The sequence below is a fragment of the Amblyraja radiata genome, chromosome 7, assembly GCF_010909765.2.
Source record: "Amblyraja radiata isolate CabotCenter1 chromosome 7, sAmbRad1.1.pri, whole genome shotgun sequence".
NCBI lineage: Eukaryota > Metazoa > Chordata > Chondrichthyes > Rajiformes > Rajidae > Amblyraja > Amblyraja radiata.
The window spans coordinates 18,011,954-18,028,829 of NC_045962.1; the positions used below are offsets into that span (position 1 = coordinate 18,011,954).

Consider the following 16,876-nt stretch of genomic DNA (forward strand, 5'->3'; position numbering starts at 1 on the left):
AGGGAGATATGCAGGTGCTACTCAGAAGCGTTTAAACTAGATTGGCAAGGAAGAGGGTCCCAGAGCAGGAAGAAAGCAGGTAAGACATTTGGGGAAACTCCTGCAGTCACAGAGAGCTTAGCGGGCATGGCACGCAAGATAAACTGAGAGAAAAGACTGGTGGTTTAAACTGTATTTATTTGTGGATGATCTCAGGTCATGGATTGGCGTATAGGACTGGAATATTGCAGCCTTAACAGAAACATGGCTGAGAAAAGGGCAGGATTGGCAGCTCCATATTTCAGGGTACAGATGATAAAGGCACGATGGTGATGCATGGAAGAGAAGGGGGGATGTTGCCTTTTTATCAGGGAGGACATAAATACATTGCTAAGCAAGGATATTCGGGGGGGATCGTCCAGAGAGGCTATGTGAGTAGAAATAGGAAGGGAACATCAATGGAACTGTATTATAAGCCTCCCAATAGTAAGTGCGAATTAGAGGCGCAGATGTGTTGGGGGATTATAGATAACTGTAAAAATAACAAAGTATCAGTGGGCAATTTCAACTTCACACACATTGTGTGGATCATCCACAATGTACATGGCCTGGACCTGGTAGAATTTGTTCAATGTCCAAGAAAGCTTCCTCAACCAATATATAGAGAGCACTACTACAGAAGGCACAACACTGGACCTGCTGTCAAGGAACACAGTAGCGTTAAGGGCCTGTCCCACTTGGCCATCATTTGCTCCTCATTAAGCGTCATATGTAAAATAGGTCGACGCTTCGTTACGCACGACGTCGCGCGCAAATGAGCGTCATCATGCTGTCTGGTGCGCTTAACGTCATTAGAAAACCCTGCGGCGCACAGCGACTCATGGTTGCGCACGGTGACGTAACCATGCATCACCACACGATACACGTGAGACGTCAGGACGCCAGCGTGCGACGCCAATGCATCAGCGTGTGTACACGATACGTCACGCATGTGGCGCGCGTGGATTTTGTTACTGTACGAAATCCTGGAGCGCCGCGCGATACCGTGCGCCACCACATGTGATTCCACACCTCACCATGCGCAATGCATGTGCACCCCACGCGTCACGACGCGTCGACCTATTTTACATATGACGCGTAAATGAGGCGCAAATGACGGCCAAGTGGGACAGGGGAGCACTTAGACCAGTGACCACAATTCTATTAGTTTTAAAGTAGTTATAGAGAAGGATAGGAGAAGGATAGTGAAGGATAATTAAAGTCAATTGGGAGAGTTGTTTGCTGTTAAGGGGACAGCTGTCAAGTGCGAGGGTTTCAAAAGTGAGGTAGCAAGAGGTTTAGATTTAGTTTTAAGTTTAGGTTTATTATTGTCACATGTACTGAGTTACAGTGAAAAACTTTGTTTTGTATGCTATCTAAACAGATCAGATATATCATACATAAATACGTCAAACTTAAATGCAATAGATAAAGCAAAGGGGAAGATACAGAGTGCAAAATATAGTTCCCCGCATTGAAGTCTGAAGAAGGGTCTCGACCCGAAATGTCACCCGTTCCTTCTCTCCAGAGATACTTCTTGTCCCGCTGAGTTACTCCAGCATTTTGTGTCTACCTTCGATTTAAACCAGCATCTGCAGTTCTTTGTACACATTGTTGCACATCAGTTTCATAGATAAAATCTAATGTCCTCAATGGGGTAGAGGTGAACCCTTCTTCAGACTCTGTAAATCAATTTTGAATACAGGGAGATATAAAATGTGTAATTGGAAGAGATATTATTTCTCAAGCTTTTATTATTCTAAGGGCAGGAACTCAAATTTAGGTGGGAGAATCAAAATACCATGAAAATGAAAGTTAGCGCATGCTTTCAAATTAAATGAAAATATACAGCAAAGTGAGGATTTAGAGCCACTATTAAATTGTGCCAGTTTTGCTGAAAAGTATGAACTATTGCTCACTAGCACCACGGGGAGGCATTCACTAGTATCACGCCCATTTTTAAATATTCACACTGTAATGCGTTATTTAATGCCAATCATTTCATTTTGGAAAATGAAGGAATTAATCATTCAGTTTTCCTTTCTGTTATATGTTTTCCCTTCAGTACAAGCAGCGAGGATCAGTACATGGTCTCTCCCTGTGCAAGAGCTCAAGGGCATAACTTCCCTCTCTAAAGTGCCACATATTGCATTGGCAATTGGCATATTGCATTGGCAAGCATCGGCAATTAAAACTATAATTAAAATTAATTGCATTGAGAAAGCTCCTTTAATAGTTTGATGTGTGTTTAAGGACTTTGTATGTCTCAGGCAAACAAAAACGTGGTCAAAAGGGGAAGGTTATAGGATCAATTCAAAAATCAAGAAACTGATAGTGGAGTAGGGAGGGTATTCCAGAACACATTGCCGAGGCATGGCTGGCAAAGGAACAGCAATGCAGAAAGGGGATACATCAGAGGTCAGAATAAGGGAACATAGAATTCAAAGAGAATGCAGAAGCAGGAAGGACAAAAATATGTATGGACTTAAAAACAAGAATAATGTTAACAACAAGGTTTGCTTGGCAAGGAGTCTGTGAGTATAGTGAAGATGAAAGTGCATTCAGAATAGTCTGTTGAAAAAATACTTCAACTTTCCACAGATTATAGTACAGATATTCAGTTTGTCTTCTCTCCCTTTCTTTTGTTCTTTGTGCTTTGAAACACATTTAGTTTTCAATTTATTCTAGTTGTGACCTGAAATTTTGTTTTTTCTCCTCACAGGTGCTGCCTGACCTGCTGAATATATTCGCTAGTTTCTGTTTTTATTTCAGATTTATAGCGCCAACATTATTTTGGTGTTAGTAAGGAGTATTGTAAAGTTAATTAAAAGACCAAATAGTCAATAAAACAATTTTTAGTGAACAGTATATAGAAAAAATAGGAAAATTGCTTATTCTCCAGCTGAATATACATCAGGATATTAATATTAAAACTTCAACGAACATATCTCCATTTAAAATGATTATGTTGCCTAATTGATATCTTACACTTTCGAGGTTAATGGTAGAGCAACCAAAAAAGGAATCACTGTTTTAAATTTCAACTAAGTAGGAAGAACTCAGTTTTATATTGCCTATTGGTTTATTCAGACATTTCAATATTGTTCCCTTTAATTGTTCTTTCAAATCCAAAATAATTCTACCATTATGTTATTCTAAATGTGGAGCATCTGTTCAATAGAAAGGCTTCCCTGGTTATGGTGCACGCCATTACAGCAAAAATAAATAAAAACTCCTTATGGTTTCCTCATAAGAAGTGCACAAACCCACAGTTCTTACTATTAATTGAAGTGGGGTTTGAATTATTTAAATGCTCCTTTAATTTAATTTTGCAAATACCTTCTCGGCATTTGTTCGAAATTTGGTTCTCTATTTATGCAGCATAATTGGAAATGCAGCATATTTTCAGCATACATTGTGAAGTTTGTTTTTGATAGCCATAGGAAACCAAGGCTAGTAGAGCAAAGAAGGGAAGAGATTTGAACGTTTTTTTGCCTTCCATCACAGTGAGGAGCATGGAGGAGTCACTGTGGTGGATGTTTATGTTAAAAAATATATTTTGTGTGTTCCGTTGCTTTTTATTTATATGACTGACTTGGCAAATGAAATTCATCGTATGTTGCAAAACATACTTGGCTAATAAAGTAATATTGTGATTGTGATAGAGTATATAAGATTAGCTCACGAGGGTTACTTTAAGAGTGTTGAATTTTGGGGAGCAACAATGAGTATCAGGAGTGTTGGCAGGATGGTTATCTCTGGTAATCTAATCCTACATTAAAAAATGCTGAGCAGCAACTTTATTGAAGTTCATTAAACTGATTGAAAATAAACACAAATTGTTTAAAACTGACTGAAATGCATAAATTATTGTGTTAGGTTATCATAGTGACACCTTGTGGCACTAAGTTAAATAAATGGCAACATAACCACAGCCCAAATCTGCAGTAATAATTATCTTCAAAGTGCCAATGTTGCTATCATCACCACACAACATTGATGGCAACTCGGCTTTCTCTGGTAATGAGTTGAGTATTGGGGCACAGCCTGCAGTATTGTGCTGTGTACTATGTTCTCTGTCATATAGTACTGATACTGGTAGAGAGAGTACAGAGGAGATTTACTAGAATGTTGCCTGGGTTTCAACAACTAAGTTACAGAGAAAGGTTGAATAAGTTAGGTCTTTATTCTCTGGAGCGCAGAAAGTTAAGGGGGGACATGATAGAGGTCTTTAAAATGATGAGAGGGATAGACAGAGTTGATGTGGATCAGCTTTTCCCTTTGAGAAAAGGGAAGATTCAAACAAGAGGACATGACTTCAGAATTAAGGGACAGAAGTTTAGGGGTAACATGAGGGGGAACTTCATTACTCAGAGAGTGGTAGCGGTGTGGAATGAGCTTCCAGTGGAAGTGGTGGAGGCAGGTTCGTTGGTATCATTTAAAAATAAATTGGATAGGCATATGGATGAGAAGGGAATGGAGGGTTATGGTATGAGTGCAGGCAGGTGGGACTAAGGGAAAAAAGTTGTTCGGCACGGACTTGTAGGGCCGAGATGGCCTGTTTCCGTGCTGTAATTGTTATATGGTTATATGGTTATACATAGCATGATACTACAGGTTGTGCCTCAATGCTCAATTCTACACCAGCAAATTCGGACAATTACCTTAGAACATAATAGTTGAAATAGACGATTCTACTCTATATGCCCATTCTACAACTCAATAAAACTATGCCAGATCTTTTACCTCAGTATCACTTTCCTGAACTCGTCTTGTATGCACTGATTCTCATCAATCTCTTCCTTCAATATAATCCATGACTTAATCTCAACAGATACACTGGGCACAGAATTACAGAAAAGCAATACCCTTTGGGTGAAGATATTTATTCTCATATCTGTCCTTAATAGCCAACCTCTATTTCCAGACACACCAGCCAGGGGAAATATCATAAAAAGCCACAAAGTGCTGGTGTAATTCGACTAGTCAATCAGCATCACAGGCCAACATAAATAAAGAATGTTTTGGGTTGGGATTAATGGGAAATGTAATTCCTCCATCATGACTGCTGTGTGAGGCGGGATTAAGATCACTATGTTGACATTTACTGGAATTTAGAAGAATCTGATAACATGCAACTGTACCGGATAGAATAGACAGGCTGGATGCTGAGAAGATATTTTCATTGGCCGTGATGCCTATCACAAGGTGTTGACCATCTCAATTCATAGTGAAAGTGATTCAGGACTGAGATGAGGAGACATTTATTTGCTGAGAATGGTAAAGGTCTGGAAGGTCTTGAATTTGCTACCACAGAAGACTGTAATGACCAGGTCACTGAATATGTTTAGAGAGGAGATACATCAAATTTCAAGAAGCAAAAGGCATGCATTCAGATCTAGGTGTCCTTGCATTTTGATCACGGAAAGCTGATGTGTTAGGTCAGCTGGCAATTAGATAGGGAAAAGGAACCGGTATTTCATGTAACATGGAAAATAGAAGCAGGACTAGGCCACGTGGTCCTTTGAGACTGTTCCACCATTGAATGGGATCATGGGCTGATCATCAACAGTTCACTCCTTTGCACCCACATAGCTGTGGCAAACATAAAGTGTTTTCTGACTTTTAAAGTTTCCTAATCCATGTTTATTTTTAATTATGGCAGAATTTTGGCACTGTATCTCTAAACTAAACTAAAACTAAACGCACTGTAATTCGAATAAACATTTTCTACACAGCTTCTAAAATTGCTTCTTGATGTGAAGTACAACATTTGTCAAGAAATTCATAGCTCTAAACCACATCCAATATTTATTCATGTTGATATTTTTCAGCAATTTAATTCCCCACCAGAAGTAAAATGCAGTACTAATGTTTAATTATAGCTATGGAGCATTACTGCTAATAGATAAACTGGCACATATATCTTTCTGAAGGGAAATAAACTAGGCTTAGCATGCTCCCTACTTTGGAAATGAATAGGTCTACTTTGAAGTTTTATGGTTAATTCTTGATCATTTTCTGTCATGTTAACCATAGTCAAAAGACAGGCAGCAAAACCAAACAATCTTGGGCATTTCAATCAAAATCCTCAATCAACATTTATTTGAAAAGACTTTCTATTCATGAATCTCATTCTGTTTTATGGGATTTTTGTGTATAGCAACGTATCACTATTCCACTTCTATAATAAAATAGTCACACATCAGAACTACTTATCTGTCTGAACAACAATTTGGCATGTCCTGAAATCACAATAAGATGTGAATAAATCGCAGTTTTTTCCACTCATGTTCAAGTTGGATTTTGTTCTGTCCCTTTCCTAGGATACCATTGTGACTTTATTTTGAAATTATGCAATTTCCTCTCAGGTTAGAGCCTTTTTGTAACGTATGTACAAGGGTTCCCCTGACCATCATAATTTCTCAGTCGGAAGAAGGGTCTCGACCGGAAACGTCACCTATTCCTTCGCTCCATATTTGTTGCCTCTCCCGCTGAGTTTCTCCAGCATTTTTGTCTACCTTCGATTTTTCCAGCCTCTGCAGTTCTTTCTTAATCATTTCTTTATCTCTCACTTTAAAAAGTCCTCTGTCTTTCAGTGTTTCCCACAGCACTTACTTCCACACTGCACTCCTACTGTCATGCTGTTGTCCACTCTTTCGTCCTGTTTTCATGCTCTTAAAAAGCATCTTTGCACTCCTATTGTTATTCAACTTTCCACTTAGTTTCACAACATCAACAAATTTGAATGGATATGGATCAAGTGCAGAGAGAGGAGATTAGTTTAACGCATCATGTTCAATATTGACATTGTGGCTTCAAGGGCCTATTCCTGTGGTGTACTGTTCTACATTCCATGTTTTATGTTACATTTGGTCTCCTCAGCCATACCATTGACATAAATTATGAATAGTTGTGGCCACGGTGCAAACACGGCAATATCTTAGTATTTACAGTTTGCCACACGAAGGAGAAACTGTTCATTCCTGCTCTGTTTTACATCTGCTAATTAATTTTTAAAACCACACCCCATGTTTGACCCCCAATTCTACATACCCTAATGCCCCTGTCCCACTTAGGAAACCTGAATGGAAACCTCTGGAAATTTGCGCCCCACCCAAGGTTTCCGTGCGGTTCCCGGAGGTTGCAGGTGGTTGCCGGAGGTTGCAGGTAGTGGAAGCAGGTAGGGAGACTGAAAAAACCTCTGGGAACCTCCGGGAACCGCACTCTCCATTCATGCAAAATGTTGTACTGTATTTTCAACTAACCATTTCCTGCATTGGGTTTTACAGTGGGAAACCTTGGGTGGGGCGCAAAGTCTCCAGAGGTTTCCGTTCAGGTTTCCTAAGTGGGACAGGGGCTTAACCTTGTTCAACAACCACCATGTGAGATCTCATTGAAATCCCCCTGAAAATGCAAAAAGTTACATCCACTAGTCTTCTATTGCCCACGTCACTACAGACAGCTACTAGACGTGCTAGAATGTTTTGTTTTAATTTGAGATTTAAAGCATGTTCGTTGGTATAAATATCACCACCAACTTTACATGGTTCAACCGCATTGATGACAGGGCCAATAAAACACACCAACATCTCTATTTCCTTAAACGTGTACGGAAATAGGTTTGTCTCCAACAATCCATTACAATTGCTACATATGCACCATAGAACGCATTCTATTGGGATGCGTCACAGCTTGTTACTGCAACTGCTCTGCCTGAGACTGTGAGAAATTGCAGAGTTGTGGACACTGGCCAGTCCATGATGCAAACCAGTTTCTTCCCTCACATTCTGGTAGTTACATGAGCAGTTCAATATAGAACCACGCGAAAATGTGCCAAATTTATTTGCATGGATGGTGTCATAACCGTAGGAAGGAGTAATCAGGAATGAATATCGATGCTAGATGAAGAATATTTTTCTCTTGAAAAGGGGCTGTGATGCAATCTAATAAACATAATGATAACAGTAGACAGGGAAACACTGTTTCTGCTGGTGGATAAGCAGAAATCTTGAAGTTATCAATAGAAGACAGTCAGCAAGAAAATACCCAGCAGCCTTCAAGGAAAATAAAAACTTTACCCACGGTGGTGAGAATTCTTTGCATTGAGTTGTTGAGATAACAAGTGTAGATGCTTCTAAGGAGAAGCTGGATAGGCAAATGGCAGAGGGAATAGTGACATGACAATAAATTCAGTGTAGGGATGTTGGAGTGATGGGGATGTTCAAGTGGATGCAAACATGGACATGTATCGCTTGAGCTGAATGGACAGTTTTTATATTTGTTTGGATTATTCATTAAAAGATCAATGTGCAGAAACATCTAAATTAACCTAAATTAAGGACAAATATTTTACAACTGTATTGCCAATATTAAGTAATGAATTAATTTAATAACATTAATAATGTACTTTAAATAAACTGCATCGAAACACTGCCACAGTATAATGTTAATTATAAACCCATCATTTTAATAATTTAATATCAACAGCAATCTGAAGAAGAGGAAAAATTATTTACAAATTTAAAAAAACATTAAACTTTTGTAAATCCACTGGAAAGAAACTTTATTTATTAGAATATCTTTATTCTATTGTATAATTCCCATTACCAAATATTAAGCACCTTCAATACAGAATAAATGAAAATAGATAATTCGCTACATTTTGTGTACTTACTGGCGATGATGTTTGACTGACATTTACTTTAATTTCCAGCTCTTGAACTTTCTTTTTCAATTCACTATTCTCCGTTTCCAGTTCCTGAATCTGTAAAACAGTTTTATTTTTATAAGTTCATGATTATTTTCACAGAAGTTTTACAAGTTAAACCATGTCCATGTGCATAAAATAGTCTTCTGACTGGCACAAAGATCAAGGTAAATCTCGAAATACATAACTATTAAAAAGTCTGGCGTTTTATCTCATGAAGTATGGAAAACACTGCAACAGACATTTCTGTTAAGTCTGAGAAGGCAGTAATTCTTGGATTTTGCATATTCTATTTAGATACAAGTGACAGTTCATGCACATACATAAATTACTGCAAAGCAACTTAATTAAACTTGCAAAAACTCACGTCAAGCAGCCAATCTCATCTGTGCGATGGATTTCAACAATGAGAACGTAATTAATGTTATATCCTTATATTGAACTATACAATTTTTTGTTAATATTGAAAGGATACCATACTTAAATTCTGGAAAAATGCGCCCACACCAACAATAAAAATGTGGATATCAAATATGTTTGAAACATTACATCTGGAAGAGATGAGATTCCTCTTAGCAGATAAAGCAAACCAATTCCAAAAGACGTGGTCTACGTTTATGGACCTATTACAAGCATGAGGTGCAATAGTAATTTTTTTAAAATAAATAAATAAATAAATGGTATCAGGACCTGGCATTGGGAGATAAAACAACAAAAACAGACTTGGTTGGTAGTCTTTCTGCGGAGTTTAATGTTATAATAGAGCGATTGTCCTTACTTTCTTTTTCTTTCTTTTCTAGGGTCTACTTTCTTACTTTACTTCCTTCTCTAACTTCTTTTCTAAGGGGCTTTCTTTTCCCAACACTCTTCTGCACTTCACAACTCTTGCGCACCTTCTTTACTTTCCTTACTTCTATCTTTTTCTTAAAGCTTTAAAAAAAAAAAAAAAATGAAGCGGTACAAAAAATGTATTAAGATATATGTGTTGTGTGTTATTGTAATTTACCGTAAAAAAAAAAATATTGAAAGGATACATTTGCAAGCCACTTATATTACACCCTAAGCAACAGGTTAAAAGTGTGCCATGTTGTCCTTGAATATTGACATTCATTCAACTATACCTGTGGCATTGCAGCTCACTACAGTTGAATGACTTTGTCCTTCAACTAATCAGGACTCCAAATGAATTGTCACCCTACCATAGATGGTTGTTAAGCACGGCTTCATGGCAGGAAGTATTTCCTCAACAATTCATTTCCTATGAGAGAATTTGCTGTGTCCTTCAGTGTTTGAAATATTAGTTTGCAGTGGCCTGACCAACTTCAGATTTGAAAACATCTGTATCTGGCTGCTCTAAGGATTATAGCTGCGTGTGGTGTTATCCTCCTCAGTTTCACAAGAGCCCAAAGCTACCCGAGCTGAAGACAGACACGATAAGCTGGAGTAACTCAGCGGGACAGGCAGCATCTCTGGCGAGAAGGAATGGGTGTCATTTCGGGTTGAGACCCATCATCTGAAGAAGAGTCTCGACCCAAAATGTCACTGATTCCTTCTCTCCAGAGATGTTCCCTGTCCGGATGAGTTAAGGGCCTGTCCCACTTTCACGACCCAAGTCACTACCTCTGCCGAGTTTGCCCTTGACTCATACTCGCAGTATGGTCGTCACGAGGTCGTAGGAGGTCGTAGGTAGGTCGTAGTAGGCCGTGATGCTAGTCGTAGGTACTCATGGCATCAAGTACCTACGACTACGCCGGGGGCTTTGACCTCGACTTCGGGAGAGGAATGGAGAGCAGGGGAGAGACAAGTTTTGCCTTCCATCACAGTGAGGAGGACTCACTGTGATGGATGTTTATGTGAATTAAATTGTGTTGGTGTGTGTCTTGGTTCTTTTTTTTGTATGGCTGCAGAAACCAAATTTCGTTTGAACCTCATGTGAGGTTCAAATGACAAATAAAAGGTATTGTATTGTATTGTATTGTTTTGTATTGTATTGTATTGTATTGTAAGTAGGTCGGGGCGATTTTTCTAGCCTGATGAAAAATGTCCACGAGTAAAAAAGGTTGTGAATTAGGTCGTGAAAGTGGGTCAGGCCCTTTACTCCAGCTTTTTGCGTCTATCTTCGGTTTAAACCAGCATCTGCAGTTCCTTCCTAAATTACCTGAGCTGAAACCCAGTGCCGAATATAATAGTCTGGGATACACTCAGGTAGATATTTTTAGGTTATATATTTGGGCTTCTCATCAGCTGTGAAAGCCAGTGAGGGGAAACATGTAGGCCAAGTATACATATAGGTCATGGGATTAACTTCCAGAAATGTGTGGTAGGCCATTCGAGAGCACTCCATGTACTAAAAGCCTCCACTCTGAACCTGACAGAATGGACCCAGAAAGGATCTCACAGGTTTTGTTAAGCACGTGCTAAGTAATAATGCCATAGCAGAATCTGCCTCAAATAGTTGCAGTTGAGAATTAAATCATGATAGCGTGTACACCACAATTATCAACCATCATTTACCTTCCATTCAAATCTAAAGGGCTTTGACTTTGTTAAAAGTGTTTGCAGATTTTTATGTGTTTAGATGGGGGGCGTGGGCGAAGAAAAGTATTGCTTAAAATTCTTGTTCACTTTATTAGCACCAACAAAAAAAAGATTCCTGTTAAAAAAGTGCACTGCACAATTATGTGCTAAAGCAGGAACTTTCATTTGACTCTTTGTGCTGACTGTACATGAGTGTTTTGGAGGTGTACCCTTTCACGCACTGTATGTAGCTGAAACATAATTGATGCATTGCAGTATTTTACACTTTATAATATGACGAAATTCCAAAATACTTTTCCCCGTGGAAAGCTGCCATATTGAAAACTCAAAAGTCTCAACAGAAGTGTTCAACTGCATTTAAAATGGCAGCGCAAAAGAAGAAAGGAAAGGCAATGTATTCAATTTATTGTAGTTTTAGTACGTGCCAATGCTCTATCAAAGGAATAATTAGTCTCATTGTATATTTCTGACAAGCTGGGTGTACTAGCATGATAATGGTAAGGGTGCATGTTTCATCAACAGTCTTAAGACCTCTTCTGCGCAAGTTCCTGCTGACCTTTAATATTCCATAAGTCTTCATGCCAAATTGGGCAATTTCAACTCATCTACACAGCTTCTTAATAACTATACAAAACACTTCACTGGCGAGTACAAACTGCTGATGGTGCACTTCTATTCTGGTGAGATTAACACCTGATTATAATCATTTTGGTCAGATTTACACTTATGGATAATAATCTGTCCCAAAGTATCCCCAAGATGGAAACAAATTTGAAAAATGTGGGAATGCCAGAAAAGTGGAGAACATCTGGGAACTATTTAGATGTTAGCAATTATCAGGATTTAGGAAATAAACCAGTTAATATTTTGGATAGATTGGTTCTGATTAAAAGTTTCCACTTGAACATCCAAATATCCTTTTATCCATCTGCAAACAATGGGGAACTTGAGCACATACATTTGACTTCTATTTACAGCTATAATAATATAATCATTTTGCATTGGTTTATTACATTAGTTTTAGAATTTAATTTACAGATATCCATTTCAGAATGTTGCTAAAAATATTTTTTGTATTTTAACTTTGCATCAAAGAACTACAGATGCTGGTTAATACACAAAAAGACACAAATGCTGGAGTAACTCAGTGGGCCAGGCAGCATCTCTGGAGAACATGGATAGGTGATGTTTCAGGTCGAGACCGTTCTTCAGGCATATTATGGGGAGGGGGAGAGAGGAAAGGTGGCAAAGGCAAGTAGTGGGACAAAACATGGTAGGCATGTTGACATAGACGAGGGGGGTTGTGATAAGCAGATGTTTGGAACAAAGGCTGGAAATAAGAACAGGAGGTATGACACAGGTTGGAAGAGTTATGGATTGCAAAGTCAGAGGGAGGAAAGTAGCTGGGTGGAGGGGCGGGAGGAGGAGGAGGGTTGAACGAGGTGGAAGTATAGGTGGGGCACGGGAGGGAAGGGGATGGGAAAGAGACTGGGAGGGGGTTAGGCAGAGGTTACTTAAAATTTGAGAATTAATTGTTGGGTTGGGTTGTAAGCTACCCATGCAGAATATGAGGTATATTTGAAATTGCTAGTGTACAAGCTTATATGCATAACACATATTGCTGTAGATATATGCATTATAAATTACTACTGGAGTAGTACATGCAGGGCCGGATTTACCTCTAAGCTAGGCTTTGACTCTGACATTGGGAGGAGAATGAGGAGAGCAGGGGAGAGATAAGACTTTGCCTTCCATCACAGTGAGGAGGAAATTCGCTGTGATGTATGTTTGTGTAAATTATGTTGTGTCTTGGCTCTTTTTCTTGTTTGTATGACTGCAGAAACCAAACTCAATGAGGTTCAAATGACAACAAATAAATTGTATAATTATATAATTGTATGCTGGATAAGCTTAAGTTTAGGGCTTCGAGTTCTAGGGGGGGGGCTTCGGCCAAGGCAGGACACCAACCGTTCAACTCTGGGCGGGCCCCCCTCTCTATCTCTCTCTCTCCATCTCCCCCGCTATCCGTGTCTGGGTCTCCGGGCTCCACACGCTCCTCATCCGCCTGCACGACAGGCCGTCTTGCACATGTGCGTTGCTGCAGCCTGCACGTCATTCCCCCTGCACATGCGCACAACCATGGCCAGCACATCATCGGCCGCCCTGCGCATGCGCACTGCAATGGCAACTGGTCGGCGCTGGGCACTTTCTCCCTCGCTTTGAATTGTGGGAGATTTGGCCGCCATGGCTGTCCGGTCGCTGCCTCACCACCAGCGCTGAAAACCAACGCGGAGGGGGCCTCACAAGTGAAACAGCTTAGGGCCTCTCTTCATCTAAATCCGGCCCCGAGTACATGCCCAACAGAATTTAAAAAATAATGCCTTTGGAGCCATCTAATATTATATTTTCCAGTGCAATAAATGTGATAAAGAAACAATTTAAAACTCACTCGTTTCTGTAAACTGGCAATCTGTTTTCTTGTCTCAACATCTTTTCCTCCAGTTTCGAGAAATTTCTTGTAGGCCAAGTCAAAAGCTTGGCCGATAGTCAGTGTTATTTCTTCAGCCTAAAATAGATGAAAAAATATTCTTACTTCTGTTGAAGAGTTTGACATGATATTTGAAATTGCACTTCAGAAGTACAAAGGTTTGGGATTCCTGAGGTTATGAAAGACATTACATTAATGTATAGTCCTATTTATCTGAATTGTGAAATATCTGGCATACCAAGATTTATTCAATTTGTTTCTTCTGACCACCGCCCAGAGTTGGAAAACCTGGAAGGTTATGGTGTACAAAACAAAGTAACAGACTTGTGATATTTTCTCTATCCACATAAATAGGGCTGTAACTCAAGTTATTTGGTTTGTATTCAGTTTTCCTTCTCAGGCGATTATATGGTCTGGACTGAATTAAGTTCTGGTTTTTTAACCTCGCCCATAACAACCATTTCAAGGAAACAAAATGTTTAATTTTGATTCAACAGATCCACCCACCAGCCTTTTCAAAGGGTATTGTGCCATATTTTCTGAACAAAAAAAAGATCAATACCCAAAGAACAGGATGCAATATTATGCACAACATAACAATGACATCTTTTCACTATTTATCTTTTGTGTTCTTTCCCCTTTTTTTCCACCACCATCTTATCTGGAAGATATAGTGTCAATGTGAAAACATTCACAAAGATGGGCCACCCTTGAAGAAAGTTCCCTAATATAGTGTCTGTGAACAGCAAGATTATGATGACTTACTCATATCCACGTTTATGTGAAAAAACACATCTATTTTGTTTGTAGGTTGATACAGTAGCTTTACTGTGCAACCTGCATGAAAGAAACAGGTAAGGGGTTTGCAATGCACAATTGGCACAGCTATTGAGAACAATGTCAGTGTTATCCCTGGGTCCTCTCTCTCCACTATTTCCCAAGCAGCTGTGGACTGCACTCGCTTGAGGCTGCACTGCCCACCATTCAATGTATCACCGCAAGCATCATATAGATGATTTCAATCCCATGCTGATCCTTCTGCTGGCCAAAGTTTTAGTTTCCACCATCAAATTTATTTTATCTGGCATTGGCTTTCACCAACCATTTGCACATCAAAGTAACATTCATAAAAGGCTTATATTTACATAGAAAACAAGAGGCGACTTTAGTAAAGACTGCATTTTGGCAGCTGGCTAAAAGCAGATTAAGTTCATAATATACCTAATGCCCGAGCTCTAACGCTAAACAACCAGCAGCCTCTCACTTTAAAACAAACGCAGTCATGGTACATTTCAAAGGGTGCTACAGAAAAAAAAAGCCTCAGCCAAATTCAGTAGGAATGACCTCAGCTGAATTTTCAAGGGTAGGACTATTTATTTTTGCAAAACACAAATAATTTTTGAAAGGAAAAACATGGTGCAATGTGTGTATATTCACTTACACTCAGAAAAACCATTGTCATAGGGAAATCAAAGCACCTCCAGCTCCTGATTATTCAAATGTACAATCTTAAATCAGACCTGTGAATTGTACACAGCATTATGTACAACAGAGCAACTTTCTCAGAAGGGCGGTCTAAAATCTTTATTTTGTAGACTTACACACTTTTCACTGTCAAATACGTAACACATATGCTTATTTGACTCAGCATCCTTGCAAATAAATGTAAATATCTTCTTGTCAGTTTTGTCATCGGCACAGAAAGATATTCTGTGCAATTGGCAATTATGTAGTACTTCCTGCAAAGCAAGCAAAATTATGTTATTTCATTATTTGGAATTTTAACAGTTGAAAGAAGATAAGTTACAAACATTGAATTCTGTTTAACATTTACTCATTGGTAGTGCCGTACTGATTCCCTTAAAGGATGAACATTTACAATTGGGGACATTTAATATGATTAATCTGTCTAAATTTATTCTACAATGTGCATTATTATGACCTTCAAAGACTAAAGACGACAGTTTAAATTCCACCTCCAGTTTAAATTCCACCTCCAGATTAAATTCCACCTCCAGATTAAATTCCACCTCCAGATTAAATTCCACCTCCAGATTAAATTCCACCTCCAGATTAAATTCCATTTGGAATATTTTGGACCAAGAAACCAAGAACCAAGACAAAAATGCTTACTATGGCCATGTGAATAAAGGCATGTATTTTTAACTTTTGTATTCAATTCCCCTTGGAATAAATGATGGGATTAAAAGTTTTTTTGATTACTCGCTGTATTAATCTAATCCTTCACAAAGTGTTGCCTTTCATCTCGCAACACATTCCACTTCTTTTGCCAGATCTTTTTCCAATCAATTTGCCTATCAATATCCCTCTATGGCCTCTTTATCTTTCAAACAATGTACTTTCCAACCAAGCAGCCATCACTTCAGCATCTGTATTGTTATCTACACAGATTGTAAAAAATTGGGGCCTTTAGCACAGCCTTTTCTTTCTTGCCAACCAGAAAAAGACTCTGTTTCTTGTTAGCCAGCCAATCATCATCAACACTGTGTGCAGGAAAGAACTTCAGATGTTGTGTCACCCATTCCTTCTCTCCAGAGATGCTGCTTGTCCCGCTGAGTTACTCCAGCATTTTGTGTCTATCATCAACACTGTGTTGCCTCCTGCATCATGAGCTTTTACTTTCCACCCTATTGATGTGACATTTTATCAAATGCGTTCCAGAAATACTAGTACATCCACCAGCTCGTTTAACCACATTACATGTTGTTTCTTTAAAGAATTCCAATAAACTGGTAAATGATTATTTCCTTTTCACAAAACCATGTTGCCTTTGCCTGTTACCTTGATAATAACCTTAATTATTTTAATAATAGTTTAAACATTATTAACTTTGCTAGCAATCACATAATTACTTACTTTTGTTTTGGAGTCTAGGATTTTGACCCCGTAGATGGAGATTTGCAATTCAACTTTGGGAGTCTTCTGTCCTTCAGATTTTTTTATATGTCTTGCAAACTAAAACAAAATTAAAAGTATATATTTTCCACGGTTTTTGTTTTGCTTTAACAATAAATTAAAACATAATTTACATCAACATAAAAAGATCAAGTTTCCTGAAATTATAATCTGAAAAATGAGATACAAGAGCACACCACATCCTG

General features: G+C 38.7%; 1 protein-coding gene across 8 annotated transcripts in view; it reads right to left on the reverse strand.

The window, feature by feature from the left end:
- Positions 1-16,876, reverse strand: part of gulp1 (GULP PTB domain containing engulfment adaptor 1) — a 370,296-nt gene that overhangs the window by 34,448 nt on the left and 318,972 nt on the right. For all 8 annotated transcript variants that reach the window (XM_033023788.1, XM_033023789.1, XM_033023791.1 and 5 more), the window contains 4 exons: positions 16,632-16,730; positions 15,356-15,493; positions 13,716-13,832; positions 8,696-8,785 (listed from right to left, as the gene is read on the reverse strand). In XM_033023788.1, the coding sequence (XP_032879679.1) occupies positions 8,696-8,785; positions 13,716-13,832; positions 15,356-15,493; positions 16,632-16,730 (444 nt within the window). The remainder of the gene's footprint in view (positions 1-8,695; positions 8,786-13,715; positions 13,833-15,355; positions 15,494-16,631; positions 16,731-16,876) is intronic.